The 24,940-nt window shown below is 43.8% G+C and overlaps 1 protein-coding gene and 1 non-coding gene across 2 annotated transcripts in view; one reads left to right on the forward strand and one right to left on the reverse strand.

Moving 5' to 3' along the window:
• Positions 1 to 24,940, forward strand: part of LOC106654177 (calmodulin-binding transcription activator 2) — a 66,842-nt gene that overhangs the window by 36,783 nt on the left and 5,119 nt on the right. Inside the window, exons 5-15 of the mRNA XM_023458871.1 lie at positions 14,433 to 14,621; positions 14,842 to 15,288; positions 15,526 to 15,938; positions 16,003 to 16,410; positions 16,648 to 16,708; positions 17,294 to 17,874; positions 17,949 to 18,148; positions 18,338 to 18,421; positions 19,663 to 19,817; positions 19,909 to 20,414; positions 22,150 to 22,308. Of these exons, the coding sequence (XP_023314639.1) occupies positions 14,433 to 14,621; positions 14,842 to 15,288; positions 15,526 to 15,938; positions 16,003 to 16,410; positions 16,648 to 16,708; positions 17,294 to 17,874; positions 17,949 to 18,148; positions 18,338 to 18,421; positions 19,663 to 19,817; positions 19,909 to 20,414; positions 22,150 to 22,308 (3,203 nt within the window). The remainder of the gene's footprint in view (positions 1 to 14,432; positions 14,622 to 14,841; positions 15,289 to 15,525; positions 15,939 to 16,002; positions 16,411 to 16,647; positions 16,709 to 17,293; positions 17,875 to 17,948; positions 18,149 to 18,337; positions 18,422 to 19,662; positions 19,818 to 19,908; positions 20,415 to 22,149; positions 22,309 to 24,940) is intronic.
• Trnad-guc lies at positions 18,648 to 18,719 on the reverse strand. Its single transcript has one exon. It is a non-coding gene; the product is annotated as a tRNA-Asp (tRNA).

Genomic DNA, 24,940 nt, shown 5'->3' on the forward strand with positions numbered 1-24,940 from the left:
GACGGTGAGCTCGCGCGCGCGCGCTCGTGATACTACTTGGACGCTATTAATTGAGAAAAAGAATCAGAAGTTTTTTTATCGTTATTTTTTCATTTTTTTAAATCGTTGAGTTATACGGATTTAGCATCGTATACTTTCGCACGCGTTGGCAGAAGAAAATTATGCTGTCGTTGAAAAATGTTTCATCTCGATATATATACACTTTATATACATAATAAATCTCTGAGACTCGCTCGCTAGGGAGTTCGGAAAACGGACGAGAATTTAAAGATGAGATTGACAGGCAGCAGCAGCAGCAGCGCGAGGAGCGAGGAGAAATCGATTAAGGAAAAGGACAATATTGATAGATTTAAAAGCGGTGAGCGAGTAGCTGTGTGTGTGTGTGTGTGTGGCACGAAAAGGAGCTCTCTCTCTATACACATAGAGCTACTCCCCGCCCGAAGCTCTGAATGTATACTCGTGTGCCGCTTATATACATATCCACATTGCGTGACATCCGCCACACGATTTAGCCTTTGGCGCGCGTAAGATTAATGAGCTTTTGTGGTTTTCGAGAGAGCGAGCGAGAGCAGCAGCAGTGTGAAAGGCGGCCGGGCTCCCACGTCGTCGTCGTCGTCGTCGGCGACGTTATATCCCCGAAGAAGTAGACCAAGATACCGCTTAGATGCACATGCAGCCCCGTGTCAACACACGTGTGTGAATAGCCGCGTTTTCTCCCACCCGCTGCTGCTGCTGCACATGCGAGACTTTCCCTCGCTTTTTCCTCTATAGCTCCTACATATATCTCTTTCATGCTGCTTCTTCTTATACTTATACTTCTTCTTCTTCTACTTCGTTGCCTTTGTATTCTCTTTATTATTCGTTTTCTCTTTTGATTTCGCGGTAAGGAGCTATTGTGTTGTGCGTCTCTCGTAGTGTATACGTGTGCGATATGATGAAATTTTCCCTGAAAAGAGAAGTAACTTGTTTTGCGCCTCTCGCACGAGTGTAATTTTGGATTTCGATATGTGTGTGCGTGAAGCAGTAGTCCGTCTTGTTCTAGGGTCTATTACAGCAGGCGTGACGCGCGATATTATGTTTTATATATTTCGCGCGTATGCATACTCTCGGATTTTTGATGGATCAAGCTTCGGGATCACGACGATATTCTCATACACGTCGCGCTCTCGTCTCAAAGAGAAAAAGTTTTCAAGGAGGCGCGCAGCCCGTTAGAGGCCGGAGTGCGTTACGGAGCTTAAAAATTTTCATTTTGATATCCAGCATATTGTGAGAGAGAAGCCCGAGAGAGAGAGAGAGAGAGAGAGAGAGAGAGAGAAGATGTATGACAGTTTTTACCTAGTTTTCACACACGCTTGCGCAAGCCCAAGCAAGCACCGGTGTAGAGAGAGACGGTATAAACAAAATTCAAAGACTTTTTAAAGTGTAGTAAATCATCAGGTACTATACCCCGTGAGCTCGTCGTGCGTCTTTTGCCCGCACACCAAAAAAAGAAGTTGAAATATAATTTCTGACGTTTTTTTGGCAGCTGCGCGCTGCACACACTTACACCCAACTTGCGCGCGTGATAACGTTAGTTTTGTCCATATGTGTGTGTGTGTGAGAGTGAAAACCAATCTCCGAGATTTTTCAACCCTTCCCTCCGTCCTCCGCCGAAAAAACTCGCGTTAAGTCAAAAGATTTGACACTCCGGTGGCGTGTGCAGCAGCAGCGGTCCCCCTTTTTTACTCGTGTAAAAATACGTTCGCAGCAGCAGCAGTCGAACATACTACACATATATCGGTTAGTAGTCAGTTTTTAGCGCACACGATCGATTTCCATTAGTTACTTATAGAGAGAGATCGGAATTTTTTGGTAGAGAGAGAGAGAGAGAGAGAGAGAGAAAACGTTAAATATATTTCGATGTTTTCATCGAAAGTTTCGTACGCTTTGTGATTTTACGCGAAAATCGCACACACAGGATACGACGTTTTATCTTAAACATACACACACTCAACGTGTATACAACGTTGAGGCGTAAAATTTTTCATTACCACACATTGAATAAGTGGCGTATACGTATATTAAAGGTACCGGCCACTCGTCTTATCGGTCCCCGGCAATCTCGGTCTCGGTTATAACGCGCCCGCCTGCATATAATACGAGCGTAGCGCGCGCGCCCAGGTCAATTGTGTACTACTACCACTACCATAGCCGAGCCGAGCCGAGAGAGAGGGACAAATTCGTCGACGTCCATACGCGCACGTATATACATACCTGCGTTTGTGTGTATAATGTGTGCGCGAGGGTGATGCATACATGTACGCCGCTGCCTTCCCCGTTTTGTATTCCCTTTTCAATGAAATATCGCCGTATAGGGAGATTCCAGCAGCAGGCAGTAGTAGTCGGCGGCGGCGGCGGTGGCCCTTCAGTCTGTGTTTGTACAAGCCTATTAAGTGTCCTCAAGAGGACGACAAAGACGATCCTCGGCGAAATTGGCTAAATTTTTACCCCACACGATATACCAAACATGCACAGCAGCAGCTCACGTATGCTATGCGCGCGATCAAACCTCGACAAGATGAATGAGCGTAGATACATCTCGTTATGTACATAATAGAGTGTATTGTTGCTTACTACCTATATACGGCAGCAGCAGGCGAAGCAAAACCCATATTGCAGAAGACACGGGGACTAAATTATTTTCGAGACGATTCCCGAGAAACGATTTATTGCCTTCCAATGTGTCTATCTTAGGCTTTTGTTCGCGAGTTATGCACGCAGACTTGTTCCCTTTTCGTCGTCGTCTCGGTCCTCTTCTCCTCTCCTCAGTCGTTGTCGCGTATCTTTTTGACTTCTTCACGTGTGGTTGCGGTCGTCGTCGTCGTCTCCTTCTTTCGTGCATACGGTATAGCGTATGCAACGCGTGTAAAACTTTCTTGGCGCTGAGACATTTTATTGGCGACGACTTTGTCGTCGTCAGAGGAATACTTTATAGAAAAGAGACAGACTCCGGCAACGACGACGACGAACGACGACGACGAGTCGATACACGTATACAACATGTATGCATGCATGCATGTACGCTATGTGTTGCGTGCGCTGTACATCATATGGGCGCGGTGGCACTCCGGAGTGGCCCTCGGCTCTCTCTCTCTTGTCATGTCGACGTTTTTTTTTTTCGTTTTTTTTTCCGATTTTAACCCGATTTATTTTTCTCGCTCTCCGTCCAACCTCATTTATTAATTAATCAATGCGTTCGAAGAAATGTGTCGTGGCATTGATAAATGGCTTCGTACGTTTTTCTCTCTATCTCTCTCGAATTTTCGGTTCTTTAAATAATCGAAAGCTACAATGGGTCAGATGTGATTTTGAATTCACTCGAAAAAAACAACAACAACCGACATTCCTCAAAACGCGAAGAAAGTGGCGCTGCGTTTCGAAATTATTTATCGTTGGGTAAACGCGTAAACTCGTATATATAAGGGCTCTACCCCGAGATTCGCCCTCCGAGATACTTTCAGTTACTGTAACTTGTTAACGCAGACGATTCGCGATAGGATCTATTGCGATACATTATTCGCCGTCCGGGATGACTCGGGGGATAATCAGCTTTCCGCAATGGTGTTGATTGACCGAGTGGCAACCCACTGGGGGAACTTCATCCGTAATTAGCTATGAGATCGTTGAGTTTCAGATATTTACCTGCGAATAGACGGGAAGGTTTTTTTCTTCAAATTTCGAAAAGCGATTCGATCTTTAAGTAGTAAAACATAGTATACCGTCAGACAAATAGTATATCGTCGAATTGCCGATATATTTGCAAGTTGAAAAAAACGCCAAAAAGTAAAACAATTATGAAAACCCCATCTCGAACTTTTATCTATTACTCCGGGGAATATATAACATATACTTTTTCCCGAGAAACAGTGGACAACAGATAAAATAAATTGCGAGGACAGAATCTCCGAGTGCTTAACTTTATTAAATGCTAGGAAAGAGCCCACCGAAAAGCTGGTGCGAGAAAGAGAGCTGCGCTCGAGACTGCTTATTTGCATATAGGCTCTCTCTCTCTCTCTCTCTTTCGCTCTACTCGCTTTGGATGTGCTTGCTCGCGAGTAAAGAAATTTGAAAGCCTCGAGAAATCCTTGGGGCGACCCGTGTATAGTAGCTAGCACGTTAGAGGGATCAGTGAAATTTATTATGTGGCTTAGAGTAATTTTTATAGGTTCGCTTCGCTGCTGCTTCTGCTGCTGCTGCTACTCGCTGGTACCACTACCTTAGTAGACCTTTTTAATCTAATTCACGGATGTATATTAAGCTCCCCCTTGTTCTTCCATTTTTGCTTCGTAGTTTGTGTGTTATATCTCGCCGTGACCTAAACTGTAAACTCGAAAAGATATCTCGCACTATATAGGGCACTTTTATCCGTATGATTTGCGGTCGATGTTGTTTTCGTATAAAAATGTATACTTTTCGAGCTCGGATCGTATATTTGACTCTTATACCGTCTGGAAAAAGCAACAAGTAATAAAAATATCGCATTACTGCTACTAAGCCGTTTATACTCGAATATTTTCTATACGTTTTATGGCTTTTTCAGAGACTGAAATAACTCGGAATACAAAATTTTAGACCGAACGCAACGCATCCTTGGCCATTATTGCAATTATCATCAGGCATCGCGCGCGAGTCAAAAAGTACTGCGCGGACAAAGCGCGCGGGGGTAAACAGTAAGTAGATGCGGTTTTTTGGTATCTGCATCGAGAGATCTAGCCTGAAAAAAAGCCGAGCGCCGAGCGGGCTATATAGAGGCCAGTGTGTGTGTGTGTAGATATCCCGAGGAAACTAAAAGAGCAACAGAAAAGGATAGGGTAGAAAAAAAAACGAAACGTCCGCAGAAAAGAGAATTCTATTTGGAAATTCTTCACCTAGCTTTGGCTATACATTTTTTATGCGCGCGTTTCGTACAATTTCTTTTTTCTTTTTTTTTGCTTCCTTTTCTATATATCCTCTCGCGCGAGCCTAGGCACCCACACACACACACACACACACAAAGAGCAGCAGCAGCGGCGCTATTCTTGCCGCCCCGAAAAAAGGGTAACAGGGCAAAGGTATGTGCCAACGAATTTCGTGGTTTTCGCGAGCGGCGAGGCCTCCTAAACATGAGGTGGGTGGAGGGGTGGAGGGGTAGGCGCGGGGATGAAAGATTCTTCTTTATTTTGTTATCTATACACTCCCGCGCGCGCTCGCGCGAGCTTGCAAGCACATAAATGTGTGTGTGTGCATGCTAACCAACAGCAGGGAGAATTATCTGCTTCTGACACTGTTTATAATTGAAATTCGCGTCTAATGCCGCCGCGTGGTGGAGAGTTGGTGGAATTTTATATACGCGACTCTTTATAACGGACGAAAGTAAATTTTGGCGCTAAAGTACCAAACATACCGAAATTTTTGCAAGTTTTTTGTCGTTGGCTGCCGCTGCGCGTTTTCCAAAAATATATTCGAGTTCGAGTCGCGCGCGCGACGACGACAACAACAACAACAACAATTTTCATTTTGTTTCCCTCAAAATCATTGCAACGAGAATGCCATCCGCTCTTTTCGTGGGGGAGTAAAGAAACGTTGCGAATTACACTCAACTCTTTACAGTCGTGTAATAGACAAAAAATAGCTGCCCGAAATATAATTGTGCCACGATATATATCGTTTTGCTCGAAGCGAGAGAGAGAGAGAGAACAACGGCAGCAGTCAGGCGTCGGCAGCGTCGGCTCCGTCAAAGTTTTCATAAGTGCACGAGCTTCGCGCGCGAGTTTCGGTATATATATAAAATTTTTACTTTATTTTTCTCGTTTCTCGAAATATACGTATACACAACTACTATATAACTATACGGCATCATCACACGCGCGCGTTGGAGAAGAGCAGCAGCAGCAGCAGCAGCAGCAGCAGCTTGTTATATATAAAATATATATCGCAGGGACGTCGGTGTGCGTCAGCTGTCCGCCGCCGCTGTTGCTTCGTCTACTATATAAATACTACTACTACTACTACTACTGCTATGTATATAAGCGAAGCGCATGCCTCCCGATGTATTGTTGTTACCCATGGTTACGGTCGAAACGTTTTATTGCGCCCAAGACTTTCGAGTGTACAATAATACGCGCAGGCTCACGTGTGCTAATTCTTCATCCGCGTTGCAAAGAATGTAATCATTACATAAAATATTTCTCGGCCCTCAAGATGAACAAATTGTTGTAACTATCTCGCTGTTTTTTTTTCAATTTAAATAATCGATACCACTCGTGTGTGTGTGTGCGTTAGCTCGTGGTGGCGGTAAACAGGGACGCGTTTCAACGTAATGCGCGTGCGACGAAGAATCGACGCGAAAGCTGTATTTTGTGGCACTTACGCAAATATAAATAAATATACACGCGTTCATATACATATATAAATGAAGAGTCGCGCGCACGAGCGAGCCAGAATCGACTCTAATTGCAACGAATTGTTAAATCCCATTTACGCTCGGTTGGGGAAATACATTTTGCGCTTCGAAGCGGCGCTCTCGTATTATGCTCAAGCTCATTTTCTGTTCGCCGTGCAGTAGCAGTAGCCTCGTTCATGCGCCGTACACATCGAAGTCGGTCGCTCGCACACCCACACACACACACACACACACACAAGTATATATAGGCAGACGGAAGCTATAAAGGGCGGATTTACCGATTTCCTTAGTTTGACATAAATCAGAAGGACACATCGCTTCCGTTTCTCACGCTAGAGGAAGCTGTGTTGTATACCATCGCTATAGGGCCGCGCGCGCGGGCATGTAAGAAAGAAAGAGAGGAAGGCGAATCTATTGCCTTGGCACGCGCTTCTTTGCACCCGAATACTATCGGGGAGCTACTGAGCGAGCGGCGGAGGTTCGAGTTCAAGAAGCCGACCGACAGACCCAGCTACATAACACGAAATTTAGTCCAAGTATACGCGTATCATCTACATATCGAGTGGCTGCGTATATGAAAATCTTGTCACTCGAATCCGATGCAAATGAGCGTACCAAAGTGGTTTTCGTAATCGAAAAAAGAGAAGAAAGTAAACAATTCAATTATTCAATTTATACAAAGTAAAAAAAAAAAAAAAGAAGCGATTGTAAACACCGCGAAACAATTAGTATCAATAAAACCTCGCTCTACACACAGTCTTATCGCTTCGCTCGTATTCCGAATAATTACTAATTACGTGGCAGTCGAGAGAGCGAGAGAATAGCTATGCAGATTTTTTCGTGATAAATGGCGCGCACACCGCCGCTACTTACTTACTTACTACTCTATATACACTACTATATTTCCACACGGCCGAGCGCGAAGGAGAAATTTCACATGAATAAGGCATAGCAATATTAAATTGTCACACAGGCGATTATTGCCGGCCAATTTGGCCTCGCGGCATAATTTGAATAATGTATACGTACGCGAAAAGGAGCGAAAAAGATAAGAAGGAGAAAATACACTTAGCGCGCGCGAGCGAGCCAGCGCCAACGCGGGGGCAGTTACAATTCGGCACGCAATAATTTTTCTAGATCTGTCCTGCGTGTAGAAAGAACAGAGAGAGAGGAAAAAAATAATAATAATAAAAAGGAGCGTGTGTAATTAGACATATCATATATCTGATTGTCTTGCAATTTGTCGGTGAAATTACTTATTATGCAAACCTCGGCGAGAGACGTTTCATATAAATGAGGCGTGCAAGGCGGCGGCGGCGGCGGCCCGTGCGGCCCGTAGTACCCGTATCAAAGAACGAGAGCTCGAGGTGCGCAAAAAGTAAAAAGCATTTTTGTATTATTACACGCGGAGAACGTAAGGAACGAGAGAAGGAGGAGGAGTGGGGGATAAGTCCTATATATAATGTACCCCACGACGACGACGAGGTTTCTACTATTCATTATAACCCGAAAAATTAATTTGCATAATAGCAAACCGCCTCATAAATATAACTACTCGACCCCTTTCAAATCGTAACGTGGCTGCTGCTACACGAAAAGTAGTTTCGATATGCCAGGTATATAAAAGGAAAATTTGCATGAGAAGCCTCATTTGCTTCGTCGGGGGTACGACATACCGACACATCTATCATTCGGGGGGGGGCTTTCTCTCTCGCACAGAGCCGCCTCAGAGTGTGTACATAAGCGAGAAAACAATTTAAGAAATTTCACTTGATTCAGTGTTATGTCAAATTGAGATAAGTTTTTATTGCTTCTATTACGATGTAAGGGATGATAGGTAGGTATAATTGTATGTGCCAGAGTCGTTTCCATATTACGCGAGAAATCGGATACCGTCGAATTCAGATTGGAATATTTACACCGAAAAAATTCTTTAAAAAATGAATGAATAGAAAAAGAAACGAATTTCAAGCTCCGAGGCTTTAATCGTGCGCCATCGTCGGAATTGTATTATTGTTTTTAAGCGTAACTTGGCGTGTTACTACTCGCGCGTGTGTGTGTGTGGCGGGTGAAGTAGTTCGATCAATTATTTTGAACTCGATTTTCTAGCGCCAAAAAAAAAAAAGGGAAAGAAAAGAAAAGGATCCCCTTAATGCGAAAAGTTTTTCCGTGAGAGCGACTTAATGTTGGCGAACAACTTGGGCGGCTGGTGGTGGTGGCACACAGTGGTGGTGGGCTGTGCGAGTAAATATTTTTATGAACAAGGCTTCAAATTTACAAGTGATTTTTGCGCCCAGGGAATAGTGCTCTCGCGCGCGCTAAGTTTCTTAACTGTTATAACTTGTAGTTTTTCTCGAGCTTCGATAAATAATTTCGCGGCTTCAAAATATTATTCGGGCTAGCGAGATTTTACGCGATAATTATAAAATTAGGTAGAGTATTTCATTTTTATCTAAAATTTCACAAAAAAAACTAATTGAATATCAAAGGCAACGATGCAAATGATCAATTAAGCGGTGGGAAAAATCTCAATAACACTTGTAATCAGACTTTTTTCCTTTGCCTCGATCAACACGCTAAAAGGCTCTCTCTCCTTTTTTTTTCTACTTCTTCACTCTAATGTACACCTACATTTCAAGAAACTTCAGGCCGATATTTACAAGCAGAACACGTTTAGAATGTTCTTTCTACTTTTCTCTCCCCCGGGAGTAAGCGAGAGAGCAAAAATGTAGCTCTGAACTTGAACGTGTAGTTAACTGTCGGAGTGGTGATTGTCGTCGTTGCTGCTGCTGCTGTTGCTGTCCGCAAAGAGACACGCAAATCGTAATGTTTCCAGCTCTGCATTTTTCGCCAAACAACAACAACAACAACATCAAAAAGTTTTGCGTTGTTTTCCACCCGAAACTTATTACCGCAGGCGCGCACGACGAGGGGTACAAAAAAAAATCGCGAGTAATTCGTTAAAACAAAGAGTCTACCGCGCGCGCGATATCTCATTTTCATCGGAGCGAGAATTAAATTACGAAATAATCGACGAACGCGTTGTGTACATACGTGTGCTATTTTCGTTCCTCGCGCAAATCGAGAGGAATAAAATTTTATGCGCGGTAATAGCTGTCACTATCACGCCGCGGCTTGAACCAACCGCCATTATTTAACATATTGTATATTTTTGTGTCACTTTTTATGGGGCTTATGCTCGCGCGCGCGCGCGCCAAAATCCGCTGACGTACTGGTGCCGCCGCCACTATACGTGAAATATTTTATTTCTCACACATATTTATATTTATAACCATCATTCTTACCTTGGCGGTAGTTTTCTGACAGGAAAACTCCCCGGGGCTCTTCGCGTCGTCGTCGTCGTCGTCTTCTTCGTCTTCTTCTTCGTGTGCACGCGCGCGAGCGCCGCAAGCAAGCAAGCCTCGCTCTTCTCCCCCTCCGCTGCCGCCGAAAACTTGAGGGACAGATCCTTGCGGTGCATGTCAACCTCTTCTATCTTACTCTCTCTCTAGCTCTCAATCCCCGTAAATCGTGCTCACGCATATTATACAGATGCACTTGCTTTATGAAGCTTTATACACGCGGGCGGAGGCACAGGCTGCCGCCGCGATAATAGCAAAATTCTCGAGCGAGGCTTGAATATTTTTCCTATGCGAGTGAAAAAGGAGAGGGTTTTTGAGGAGCGTACGTATAAGGGTATACGGAAAGCTGGATAAATGAAAGTGAATGAAGATTTATGCGGGGAGGGTTATACGCGGCAGTCGAATGTATATCCCGCGATAAGTTTTCTCGAGTTCTTTGCGGGCGAGTTTTGTGATTGTTTTTATTGAATTTCATCGACCTATCGGCTTCTATTTTGATAATTTTCGCGAAACGATATCTCTTTTGGTTCGATCAAGAGCCTTTTGTGGATGATAAAATGATTTTACGATTGAAGCGAAGTAATCCTTATTCGATACTCTATTAATTTTTTTAACAAATTTAATAAAAAAATTAACAATAACATTTCAATTTTCGGTATTAATTATATCCAGCAACACCTCTTAGCTTTCACAATGTATGGGCAGTGTTTTTCTTGGCACTTTGTCCCTGATTAAAAAATGCAGTATGCACAGATGCTCTTTGTGCAGGTTGTTTGTGAATAAAAAAAAAATCAAAGAACGTGTCTACCCATTAATTAACTTGAAAATTCAAAATAACGATCGAGTACTGTTTTTTTTTTTTAATTTGACCTCTTTTTCCTTTGTTTTTTTTCAAAGCCATTTTTCATCAATATTTACTTTAAAATTTATTTCATTCTTATATATAAAAAGCAACTAATGAAAATTACAGAACTATAATAGCCGTGAAAAATAGAACCATCAGAGTCGAAAGTTAGATTCTGATTCGCCTACATAGCCCTCGTTGCACGAGAGCTTGCAAGCTCTCGTGTGTGTGTATGTATGTACGTATGTACGTCTGTGTATGGTCGGCCACGGCAAAAAAATATTCCCAGCACGTGCTAAGCTCTCGAAGCTCTCCCGCGCGCGGGCGCTCGTCGCTGATACACACATTCACTTAGCCATATTTGAGAAAGATAGCGAAGCGCCTAAAATAACAGTGCATCATCGATTCCGCTCACTTTTTATTCTTTCAATCTCACTTTTTCCTCTTCCCTCCCCCCCGAAACGGTTATATAGCCCCGAGCATTTCTCTATTTCTCTCTCTCGCGCGCGCTCGCTTGCTTTTACCATCATCCTTCTCTCTCGTCTTCCTTATATACACCTCTCCAGATCCGGACAAGTGACGTGAGAATCTTAACGCTCTCACATCTTTTTCGATGTTATCTCTCTCTCCCTCGCCTCTCCTTCGCCTTTTCCTGCCCTTTTTTTTCTATCTCTCTCTCTCTCTCCTTCCGCGCGTGTATACGTAGTCTGAGCAAAGTCCTGCGGGGACGCGCATCGCGTCCGGCATCCTAATTTCCTCGCTTTGAACACTCTGGCACGATTGCTCCTACCGTTACGTTCGCCAAACGAATTTCAAGATGAAGAAGTTCGTGTTACTCGAATTTTATCCATCGTTATACACTTATTCCGTAGATCTTTTTTTTCTTCTCTCTCTTTTTTTTTCAAGAACTTGCTGATTTATGCTGATTTCGGACGTTTTAAGAGCCTATCATGTAGATTATTCGTGATTCAATTAATGTTATTTTTTCAACTTTGAGAAAAAATGAGAAGTGAAAAACCGCTGCAAATAACTAGAGCTTTTGCTTGAACATGGGATTTATTTCTGTAATTGTCAGAGAATGCTAATAAAATAAAACATTTTTCTATTTCATAATGATCAATATTAAAACAAGATGTGAGCAACATTTAAAAAAACAAAAGAAAATGAATTTTTTACATGTACGGGAATCAGTCGAAGGAGTCAGCATGTGAAGTTTGTTACTAACAGGGAATAGACACTTAGTAGATAATTTTTATATTTTAGTTGATGTAAAGAAAGAAAAGGTTTTTAAAAATCACAGCATAATCAATAGAAGTTTAAAATATTTTATTGTTATGTTCAAAGTTTTTCGAGAAAATCTCACACTTTCAAGATTTGCTACAATCGTGTACTACTTTAATGTGAGTTCTGAGGTCACCCTTTTGAAAAAACGATTTTTGACATATCTCACACCCGAAGGATATGCTACGATTATGAACTAATTTTATGTGCCTATTGAGGCTACCTTTGTATGCAAATGATTTTTGACAAATCTTACATTCGATGGATTTGCTGCGATTGTGCACTACATCGATGTGAAGTTTAAGGACATCATTTCGTCCAAATGATTTGTGACAAATATCACATTCGAAGGGTTTGCTACGATCATGTACTCCCTTTATGTGATTTCTGAGGCTATCCTTGCGACCATATGATTTGTGACAAATATGACATTCAAAGGGTGTGCTGCGAATATGTACTACATTTATATGAGTTTTGAGGTTACCTTTTAGTCCAAATGATTTGTGACAAATATCACATTCGAAGGGTTTGCTCCCATCATGTACTGCATTTAAGTGAGATTTAAGGTAATCCTTGCGGCCAAATGATTTGTGGCAAATTACACACTCAAAGGGTTTGCTACGATCATGGACGGCATTTAGATGACCTTTAAGATGATTTTTGTATCCAAATGATTTATGACAAATCTCACACTCAAAAAGTTTACTGCGAATATGTACTCCCTTTATGTGATTTCTAAGGTTATCTTTTCGTCCAAATGCTTTGTGATAAATATCAGATTCGAAGGGTTCGCTCTGATTATGTACTGCATTTACGTGTTTCTTGAGGTCTCCTTTGTATCCAAATGCTTTGTGGCAAATATCACATTCAAAGGGTTTGCTCTGATTATGTACTGCATTTATATGAGTTTTGAGATTGCCTCTGAGTCCAAATGCTTTGTGACAAATATCACATTCAAAGGGTTTGCTTTTATCATGTATTGCCTCAATGTGATTTTTTAGTACATTCTGGTATCCAAATGATTTATGACAAATATCACATTCGAAAAGTTTTATACGACCATGTACTGCATTTATGTGAACTTTGATTTCACCCTTGTATTTAAATGATTTATGACAAATATCACACTCAAATGGTTTAATCCGATTGTGTACTCCATTAATGTGAGAATTGAGGACATTTTTGTATCCAAATGATTTATGACAAATCTCACATTCGAAGGGTTTATGTTGATTATGCACTGAATTTCGGTGTGCGATTAAGTTACTTCTGCGTGAAAAAAATTTGTTGCAATTATTGCATTCATATGGTGTATTGCCTTTTTGTGTCGTATTAATTTTTGTTCTTGAACTTGTTTTTCCTTCATAAGATCTTTTATATAAAAAATTTCGCTTATGAAATAACTTGGTTTGAGTTTTTTCCGACAATATTTCAACCTCTTCGGATTCGCCAAAATCATCGTTCAAGTAATTTGTCTGAATTTGGTTTTCTATCTTCCCAATGGTATGAAAACTTTGAAGCTCAGATTTGCAGTTTTTTGTCGATTCAGACTTCAGTTCCAATTCAAAATCTCTGCACTCAAAATCAATGGATATTTTTTCATTGGTCTGATTTTCGTTTTCTATTTTCACAACAGGTAGATAACTTTGATACTCTGTTTTGAAGACAGTTTGCAATGAAGGCTTCCGTTCACGTTTGAAATTTCTGCATTCAAAATCTATTTGCATATTCTTATCCATTTCTTCGTTCAACGCAATAGCCTCGTTTGTGTAATTTTCCTAAAATTGAAATTGTGCAACAGTTTTTGATTGTAAAAAACCGAAAATTATTCAAATTATTAGACTCACTGATGATTCATCGAATGTGAATGTTTTATTTTGTTTGGTTTCGCAAGAGTTCATCGAATTGCCAATGTCGTCGCCTTCATCCGGTTCTTTCTTTACTCTAAAAAAATACAGTTTTATGAAGTAATCCCTTAAAAGTAATTGTCATGACATGTAAAAAAAACATTCATACCTTATTTCGTCCTCTTCGTTCTCCATCGCTCGCTCGATGATGAGTTATTGCTGTGAATTTTCACTAAAAACACCGAGAAAATATTTGAGGTTAAACGGTACGAGTAGCCAACAGCACTGTATCTCGAATACACCAATTTGTAAACACTTGCTCACCGAGGAATTTCTCGCCAGTAACTGCGTACGCACGATTCGCAACGTTAGCGAGATGATTTCGCGACGATGATAGCTCCTTCGCAATACCTTCCCCCTCCACTGTCGACTGTAGGCAGGCAGGAATTGTACTACTCGAACGTCATTGAGACTACACCGAAAACGCCGTGAACATATGATTCGTATAAAAATTTCCCAAAAATAAAACTTGATTTTGCGAAACTTACCTTCTACCGTAATCATCGAGGAGATATATTCTAAAAAATTACTTTAACCATACAAAAATCGATATTTGATACCTTTTAACTTTCGTTGAGATCGAAAGAGAGAAACAATCAATTCTTTCCGCGTTGCAGGAAATCGCGGCGATCCTGATCAGCTTTCAGCGTCACGCGGAATGGCAGAGTCGCGAGGTGAAGGTGCGGCCGCGCAGCGGCTCGATGCTGCTCTACTCGCGAAAGAAGGTCCGCTATCGACGAGACGGCTACTGCTGGAAGAAGCGCAAGGACGGCAAAACTACCAGAGAAGATCACATGAAGCTCAAGGTAAGCGCGAGATCGTTTTGTCGCTGAATATACAAAGTATCCATAGATAGGTATAAGGGACTCCTGATGACTCATGTTGAGCGGAAGTGTCGTTTTAAATTATAAACTGGTCAAATCTATCATCGAGATCCGTCAAACCGACGCAAAAGACGCCTAGCGTCCGTTTTTGAAACTTTTCGCGATTTCTAAAACAAATCCATTTTCCGGCACGCACAATCAGGTCCAAGGCGTGGAGTGCATCTACGGCTGCTACGTGCACTCGGCCATTCTGCCCACCTTCCATCGTCGCTGCTACTGGCTGCTGCAGAATCCGGACGTGGTGCTGGTGCACTACCTCAACGTGCCGTATCCGGACGGCGACGCCAAACTGGCCGCGCTGCCGCCCTGTCTCGCGCTCCCCGCCGACAAGAAGGAGTGGACCCGGGACGAGCTCACCTGCCAGCTGAGGCCGATGTTTCTCAGCGGCGCGGACGACGTCGCCGGCACCGATGGAACCGGCGGTGCTACTAATAATAATACGCACGGCGGCCTGCAGCAACCCGGTGGCGGCGCGCATCATCCCGTGGACATGATCGTGTCGCAGCTGCTCGACCGGCAGAGAGCTTCCAATGCCGGTTCCAGCGCGGCCACCCAATTGGCGCCCAGAAGACTCACCCCGGACAATCAGGTTTGTTTTGTCGAATGATAATGCAATTATGGCAACAAAAATGCTTCTATCGTTTATTTAATTTACAAATGCTTCTACCGTATCGCGTTCAAATAATTATAGAAAATTCGTCTCGATAATATTAAAATAGACTGCGAGAGAAGCATTTGTAAATTGAAACAAAATTTCGATGAAAATTTTCGTTGTCATAATTTCGTTGCGAAACGTACGAATGATAACAAAAAAATATTTGGGCAGGTCTCGTCGACGACCGGCGGTCAGCACCCGAGCTCGTCCGCGACGACGCCCCGAGTCTACTCGAGGCACTCGCACTCCGCGGCGAATCAGCAGGCCGCCCCCCTGGTGCTGAGCCTGCAGCAGATTCAAGGCGGCGGTGGTCTGCTCATACTCAACAGTCAGCCGTATCATCATCAACAGCAGCAGCAGCAGCAGCAACAGACGCATCAGCCGCAGTCGCAGCAACAGTCGCCCACGTCCCAGACTCAGGCGCAGAGTCCGCTGGAGCTGCATCAGGTGCAACAGCAAACGGAGCAACAACAGCAACACCATCAGCAGCAGCAGCATCAGCAACTCGTCGTGCGACAGACTTCGCTCGATCACGAGCACCAGAAGCTGCACGACATCGACTCCAAGGACAGCAGTAGTCACGGGTAAGTCTCTATTATTCTCTCGTAAATTATCACTATAATACATATTAATTTGAAAAAAATGAAGCAGAAGCGGCATGCTGTCGGACTGCTCGGGTCAGCAGCAGCAGCAGCAATCAGGCGGTGCTCCTCCCGCCACCTCCGGCGCGGGGGTCGTAGCGGACTTCGTGGAGACGCTGGACCTCAGCCAGGAGGACATACAGCGCACCTTGTCGGCCAACATGGTGCACCATCATCACTCGTCGCCGTCGCCGTCGCCGGCCGACAACAGCATCATCAATCCGATGGACTTCATCGACTCGACCGACGACGTGCTGGTCAATCTCGACGCCTTCGACATGTTCAGCGATCTGCCGGAGCTGCACGACTTCGACGCGGCGGCCGCCGCCGCAGCCGCAGCCGCCGCCACCGAGGCCGAAGCAGCGACGGCAGTAGCGGCGGCTGGCAACAAGACTGACAGCACAAACCATCACCAGCAGCAGCATCATCAGCATCACCTTCATCAGCAGCAACAACGACAGCAGCAACAACATCAACATCAACATCAACAACAGCAACATCAGCAACATCATCATCATCATCATCAACAGCAACAACAACAGCAGCAGCAGCAGCAGCAACAGCAGCAGCACTGCATCAGTCCGGATAACGAGGCAGCAGCTCATTGTCTCTCGGCCAGCAATGCCTCTCCGGGCAACAGCAGCAGCAGCAGCAGCACCGTCCACATAGCCGAGTACAGCCCGGAGTGGAGCTACACCGAGGGTGGCGTTAAGGTCGGTATTATCGTAGCTGCCTGCCTGCAAGCTGCTAGCTGCAGCGCCGTAAATCACCCTCATTTATTGCACAATGTACAGCAGCAGCACGCCCGAGGCGGCGGTACTAGCGGGGTAACGCGTTCACAAAAGCTGCCCTTCGCCAGCGAGCTTATATTCAAAACGATATTTGCGACGACAGAGAACGAATTATACACGCGGAAATCTTGAACGCGTTCGATGAGTCATCGGTTTCACGGGCCATTATTATGACTTTGTAACACACAGTTTTGTGGGAAGTGGGGAGCTTTTATTCCTTCTTTCTAACGCGCGCGCCGCATTATGTGTCCTCGATACTGCGGTGGACGAGCTTTTTTTACTGCGCGAGCAGTGTACGAAAGAATGTGTGTCGAGCGGTGGCTGCTGCAAGTGGCCATTAAAACGAGTATTAATTGCCATAAGTTCGCTGATTAATGAGTCGACGAGCTGTGTTTCTTTTTTCGTGCCCAACGACGTGGCTATCTCTTTACAATTGTCTCGCGCACAAATTCCACCGTTATTATACAAGAGCGATAAAAAGCAGCAATCGTATTATTATCATTATAGGTGCTGGTGGCGGGCCCGTGGACGGGCAACACGTCGCAGTCCTACTCGATACTGTTCGACGGCGAGCCCGTGGAGGCGTGCCTGGTCCAGCCGGGCGTGCTGCGCTGCCGCTGCCCCGCGCACTCGGCGGGCGTCGCCTCGCTCCAGGTGGCCTGCGACGGCTACGTCGTCTCCGACAGCGTCGCCTTCGAGTACAGGCGCGCGCCCCAGAACGAGCCCAGCCCGGAGAAGGCCCTGCTCGACCGACTGGCGGACGTGGAGACGAGGCTGCAGGGCCCTGGTCCGCCCTCGCCCGCCGCCCATCTCGAGGAGCGACTGGTGGCCTACTGCCAGGACGCGGTGATCCGTCCGTGGCGCAACGGCGCCGAGCCCCTGCAGTCGGGCGGCCCGACGCTGCTGCACCTAGCCGCGGGTCTCGGCTACTCGAGGCTCGCCTGCGCCCTGCTGCACTGGCGCGCCGAGAACCCCAGCGGTGTGCTGGACGCCGAGGTCGACGCGCTGAGGCAGGACGCCGCGGGACTGACGCCCCTCGCCTGGGCCTGCGCAGCTGGACACGCCGATACGGCCCGTATACTCTACAGGTCGGTTTCGAGCCTTTTTTCATATTATGAGAATGTGTGCGTTCGGGATGAGTAAAAATTCGACGGCTCCGCAGATGGAACGCGATGGGACTGCGAGTGAGGGACTGTCGGGGCAAGAGCGCGACCGAGTTGGCCGCGGAGAACGGCTACCACGCCATCGCCGACGAGCTCGATCGTTTGGAGGCGCACAGGCAGGACGAGAAGCTGTTCTTGAAGCCGGCCAGCCCGAGTCCGAGGAGACTGTCGCAAGATAGCGGACTCGATCTCGCCTATTGTAAGTTCAATTATGTAGTATCGTTGATCATTAATTCATCGAGCCATAATGACCGGTATAAAAAAATTTTTATCCAACTTTACGTACACTTTTGTGATCTTCAACGCTTGATTTTCAAATAAACTAAAATAAATGCACTCGTACGAGTTGGTTTTGTAAAAATACGTGGGTAAAAAAAACTTTACGCAGGTGGTTGTTCGTCGATATCTTTTTTGGACGATATGGAGCTGCTAGCGCGGAGTGATAAATCACCGTTGGCTCTCGCCCATCGGGGTATGATTTTATCTATTAAAATACAACCTTGCTTGCAGAATTGTACTTTGATTTTTGTGTTAAAATAAAAATAAGCGAGACAACGGCCTAAACGATTGACAAATAGTTGAGATTATTGCCTCAAACGAGTCAAAAATTGACTTTTTTATGAAAAATAAAGAACGAGACCTATAAGTAAGTGATTTTGACGGCGTTATTCAAAATATGGTTTACAAAAGCAAAAAGTCTCTCCAGCGGGGAATCGAACCCCGGTCTCCCGCGTGACAGGCGGGGATACTGACCACTATACTACTGAAGACTTGGAAATTGGAGCCAAAAGGCGAAAAAAAATCGAAAAATAGCGACTCCGAAAAATTCGGAGCAAACGCGACTCCGAAAAAACGGAGCAATCGCTGTTACGCTGAATTCGGAGCAGTTACGGCTCGGCTAAATTCGGAGTCATATCAGCTCCGAATTAATTAAAGAAAAACTATAATTCATGAAAACAATTGAATTAAAAAAAAAAATTCATCATTTTTTTCGATCGAGACATACACAAATCACTTATTATGTCTATTTTACACACAAACGACCTCAAGCGTGAATCTAGTGTATTAGAGATTGTTTCTGTTTTAAGAGGCGTGATAATCATCATAATAATAGTTACGTGTGAGCTGGCATAGGCAGAGCCCCCCCACCACACTACTTTCACCGTTGAGGTTGTATCGATGTCACTCTGTACAGTGTGTATAGATTACGGCGTGGTATTCAAATGTTCATTTAAAAAGATGTAGAATCAAAAGAGAACAAACAAATGGAATATCAAAATTAAAAAAATAATATTAAAACTTTCGAATTGGCGAACTGCCTATTTTTACTTTATTTTTTAGTTACTTCATATGGTTGTTGCGATTACTCGTGCATTGTTCGATGTAGCATGATTGTTAAAATCATTGGTCAGCGTAGAACGTTAAATCAAAGCCTACTTTTATTTCCTTTGAACGAGTTCAAAGTGTAAATAATTTAAAGTATGCATGCGACCAGCTTTCATAAATTTAAAGTATCATTAAACTAATAAATAAATGCAAGTAACTGGAGGAAAGCAATTGTAAAATTTCATAACATTATAAAAGGAATACTAAATGTAATAATTATTTTTCCTATTCACTGTGGCCATATATGAGTGTAATACGCCCGTTTTTAACGTGTACGTTTAAAAACGAATGAAAAAAAATTAAACCACCCGCCTATTACGTTTACAGGGGAAGAGGACGCAAAAGTTCTGACCTTGGCCGAGAAGATAATCGCGGCTCTGCCGGACCGCATCAAGAGGGAGCAGTGCGAGGTGGCGACGTCGTCACCGACCTCGCCACGAATGTCCCTGTCTCCCCTCGAGGACGCTCTTATGGAGCAAATGGTGAGCTATATACACGAGGCGAATCAAATCCTACGCGATACACTTTTATTCACGTATTCGACTCTTTCTTCCACCCGGGTCAATTATATAGCCCATCGACGCGGGCGAGCTGTTCGACTCGTATCGCGACTGCAGCGGCGGCGCCACCTCGGTCTCGGACGTGGACGCCGAGGCCAGTCCCTCGTCGCCGTCGAGCAGCTGCCTGACGCCGGACTCGCCCTCGCCGCCCCCGACCACCGACGACTTCTGCGACTTTCTCCAGCTGCAGCTGGACGGAGGCGGAGGCAGTAGTTCTAATACTGGTTGCTCCGGTAGCAGCCAACAGCAGCAGAGCAGCTGCTCGACCGACAAGATAATCGGCAGCGCGGCCATAGCCGCCACGAGCAATTCGGAAGGATCCGGAGGTGGCGGCGAGGCCGACCTCTCGCGACTGACGCTGTCGGATCGGGAGCAGCGCGAGCTGTACCAGGCGGCGCGCATGATACAGAAGGCCTACAGGAGCTACAAGGGCAGACAGAGGCAGGAGGAGGCCGAGCGACACGCGGCCGTACTCATACAGCAGTACTACAGGCGACACAAGCAGTTTGCCTATCACACGTGAGTGTATAGTAATATAAATCTCCAGTGCCGTGGAAAATCTGCTGAAAGTCGTTGCGCGAGCTTAATATACCGTGCGTGCGTCGCCACTGATCAGAAGATAAACGCGCATAAAGTCTCGCGTACATAGCACAGTAGTATCAAGAGAGAAAGAGATAGGAGTCGAAAGGGCCAAATGGCACATTGTCTTACAAGTCCTCGTACCTTCCTCCTCCTTCTCTCCCCCATTCATAATAGATATTATTATCACTCGGCAAAGTCGAGAGGAACTTAATAGCAGCTTATGATCATCAGTTATTCTCGGCTCTCGCGACGGTCCCTCGCGACACGCGGTCTCTCTCTCTTTCTCCGTCTTTGTGGGCACCGCACCGAGAGCGTCTTGACGAAATAAGTTACGATTATGCGTGTGCCGTGCCGTGTGTGCCGCGTCGTCGTCTCGTTCGTGAGAGCTTCTTTTCTTACCCCGCAGACAAAGTGTCCCGTGCGACGACTCGCGAGAGAGAGAGCAAGAGGCCTATATGTATAGCAGCAGCTCAGCGGAGAAGGCTCACTCCCTGTCCGGCGGCGCGCGCGTGCGGCAGCGTTGAACTTTTAATTGCCATCGTAAATAATTCGGAAACTTTGCAGCAGCAGCAGCAGCACAGGACGACCCGAGGAGCGAGCCGGGGAAAGAAAGAGTAGTAGTAGGGGGGTTTTAGTTTCCTTCGTTTCTTGCTCGCTGCCGCCGTTGCCGCGCTATACGACGGACCGAATACGAAATTAAGCTGGCATTAAATTAATACGACTTTGGCTGCCTTTAGCTTAGCTATACGTTTTCTCTCTCTCTCTTTGCCCTCTGCCCTCCTCTACTACTACTACTCCCTTCCTTTTCCTTCTTTCTCTCCCTCTTTCTTACCCGCGAGGAGGACGATAGGGACCCTGTATGTATATAGCAGAGACACACTGTATATAGAGAGTCCTTGCATATACTTATATACATACATTTTGTACTGTGCTATAGGAGCGACCAACCCTTGGCCAAATTCGGCCGCCTCGCGCGCGTCGTCGTCTTTTTTAGTACTACTTTCAACAATATTTTTTTTTGCTCGTACTTTTTGTTTTCTTAAACGAACTTTTCGTCCTTTTCCCTCTTGTTTTTGTTTGTTGACCCGCCTCTCCATCTCGCCGAAGGGAGATGTAGCCGAGACAGGGTAATTTTGCTGTATTTTAATTATTTTTTTTTTTTGGGAGGGAGGGAGGAGGAAACTTGTAAGCTGCGTGTAAAAGATCGTACGCAGGAATAAACGCGAGGTCGATTTGGGAACTCCTCGACGCCTATATCGATCTTCGATTCGGAAACGATTCGTAAAAATTAAAACGAAAGAGACTTTATTAATTCTTTCGATTACCCGGTGAGCACCTCACTCTTTTTTTTCCGAATCAATTAAAAGTTTTACGAATTTACAAATAACTCCGTTCCGCAATAATTCGCTCGAGCGAAAGAAAGAAAGTAAGTAAGTAAGTAAGTAAAAAAAAAGTCAAGGAGAGGTCCTGCGCGTTCTCTCTTTATAATCCATAAAAAAAGTGTGTATATAAATCATCGTCGTTGAAAAGTTAAAGAGCCTCCGAGAAGTTGGTCAGAGGAGCTCTCGCACAGCCACGTATTATTGAGAATCAAATCACGCGGCTTACCGAGGACTTTGTGTCCCTCCGCTTAATACTATATATATGTGTGTGTTTGCTTGTGTGCCTTCAGACAAGCGACAAAAGCCGCCATGGTCATACAGAGCAACTACAGGAATTACCGCTCGCGTCCCGGAGTAGCCGCGAGCGCGCGACAGCAGGCCGTGCAGCAGCAGGCGGCCCACCAGGCGGCGCGCAAAATTCAACAGTTCATGCGGCAATCAAAAATTAAGTGAGTTTCACCCACCGACGGTCTCCTGTCTCCGTTATATAGTAGTTGGAATATCTACGTAGTCGCTTTGCTCGTCTGCAAACTTTGCGTACGAGTTGGAATCCTAGCACCACTTGCCTTATCCCTCGTATAATATGCATCGTAGATTCGCACGTGCCTGTGTATAACGTTATTAACCTTGAGCATTGTGTAAGAGTGTGTGTGATTTTTGATACTAATAACGCTGTTTCAACTAACGATGACTCCTTTTGTTTTTCCCTGCAACTCAGCCTGTCGTGGGACGACTCGCGACCGGTAAGTATCAGCATCGTACAGCCATTCATATAATCACCGCGCGATAAAAGTATAGGGGATACTGTACTAAATACACCGTATGAACGAGGAATAATTGTTATACGATGCAGCTGCAAAACTTTCGCGCGTATTATACACCAACCCAGGTGAAGAATATGACAAAAGATCTTAAATAAGTTCCTATACGAGATCACACATATGATCGTACACAAGATCTTGTGCAAGATCTGGCCTACGATAATCGACACAAGATCTTATATAAGTTCTTGTGTCAGATCGTATGTTAAAACTTATATACTTTGATATTTAAGAATCCTAATAATTTTCATACCTGACGGAGGAGGTGTACCAAGAATTACTTTAAGATTGTTCATTAAGTAATAAAGTATGGAAATTTATATTAAATAATAACAAATTATCAGATTTTTAATCGAGGAATTATTTTATTTTCAAGTTTCAAAAATGATTACATTTTTAAGTGCGACCTAACATAGATAGGTTTATTATTAAACATTTTCTACATCTAATTGACCAAGAAAACTCTAGGTTTTTTACGAATCAACTTACAGCTGGTTTTCACAAAATACACTTAAAAAACATATTTGATCTGATGATAGTCGAAGATGAAAAATAACCTAAGAACGGGTGTAGCACCTGAAACATGAATTTTATGAAAAATTACCACTTTCTTGGTGAATTCATGTATGTGTATTTATGCATGTATTATATTAGTATTAGAATAATAAGGTTATTTTGTTTATTAACTACATTACAAATCACTTATCTTATAAAGATGCTACAATCCGGCTCTGCTGCGACACTGCTTCTGTTGCAACTGCTTCTGCTGTTTCTTCAATTTTTTCACGAAAATCACTTGCTACGGTCGACGCCACGCAGATTAGCGTGCGCCGTACGCAGCAGCGCTCTGTCTCTCGTTTGTAACCGACAATTACCAAATTATTCACGCCAATAACAGCATAACAGCGATCTTAAAAGTGTTTCCAAATATAAATAATATATTTCACATCAATTTTTAACTGGTTTAGAATATATATTCTAGTGTGAATAGTTTGGTAGTTATCGGTCACTGACCAGAGATAGAACGCTGTCATCTGCGTGGCGTCGACCGTAGCAAGTGATTTTCGTGAAAAAATTGAAGAAACAGCAGAAGCAGTTGCAACAGAAGCAGTGTCGCAGCAGAGCCGGATTGTAGCATCTTTATAAGATAAGTGATTTGTAATGTAGTTAATAAACAAAATAACCTTATTATTCTAATACTAATATAATACATGCATAAATACACATACATGAATTCACCAAGAAAGTGGTAATTTTTCATAAAATTCATGTTTCAGGTGCTACACCCGTTCTTAGGTTATTTTTCATCTTCGACTATCATCAGATCAAATATGTTTTTTAAGTGTATTTTGTGAAAACCAGCTGTAAGTTGATTCGTAAAAAACCTAGAGTTTTCTTGGTCAATTAGATGTAGAAAATGTTTAATAATAAACCTATCTATGTTAGGTTGCACTTAAAAATGTAATCATTTTTGAAACTTAAAAATAAAATAATTCCTCGATTAAAAATCTGATAATTTGTTATTATTTAATATACATTTCCATACTTTATTACTTAATGAACCATCTTAAAGTAATTCTTGGTACACCTCCTCCGTCAGGTATGTAAATCATTAGGATTCTGAAATATCAAAGCATATAAGTTCTAACATACGATCTGACACAAGAACTTATATAAGATCTTGTGTCGATTATCGTAGGCCAGATCTTGCACAAGATCTTGTGTACGATCATATGTGTGATCTCGTATAGGAACTTATTTAAGATCTTTTGTCATATTTTTCACCTGGGAAAACAGAAAGACGAGAAATAGAGAAGTATAATAGTCGATAGTCGTAAGTCACGAATCGCGTGGTGTTTAAAATTGCGTTCTGTTTCATACAAAAAAAAATACCGTACCAATTTTTTTTTGAATTGCGTTACTTATTCGCTACCGTTTACGAATTTGTCCGCGCGTTCGCGGCGCGTGCCTCGCGTCGCCTCGTAGCGGCTGCGTTACGAACTACCGAAATTATCGTATACAGACGTACCTCGTTATACGCGGGGGTTACGTTCCGGAAAAGTTCCGCGTACAACGAAATCCGCGTATAATGAGAGAAAAATCGAATCTTTAATAGAGACTTTTTATTTTACATAAATATATCAATATAAAAATCTACAGAGTTCGAATAGTCGACTAATTCGACGCTGTTAAGGAAGACTAGCACGTTTACATTTAAAAATGTATAGAAACGTGCTACTCTTCCTTAACAGCGTCGAAT

The sequence above is a fragment of the Trichogramma pretiosum genome, unplaced genomic scaffold (assembly GCF_000599845.2).
Source record: "Trichogramma pretiosum strain Unisexual culture from Peru unplaced genomic scaffold, Tpre_2.0 scaffold25, whole genome shotgun sequence".
Taxonomy (NCBI): Eukaryota; Metazoa; Arthropoda; class Insecta; order Hymenoptera; family Trichogrammatidae; genus Trichogramma; species Trichogramma pretiosum.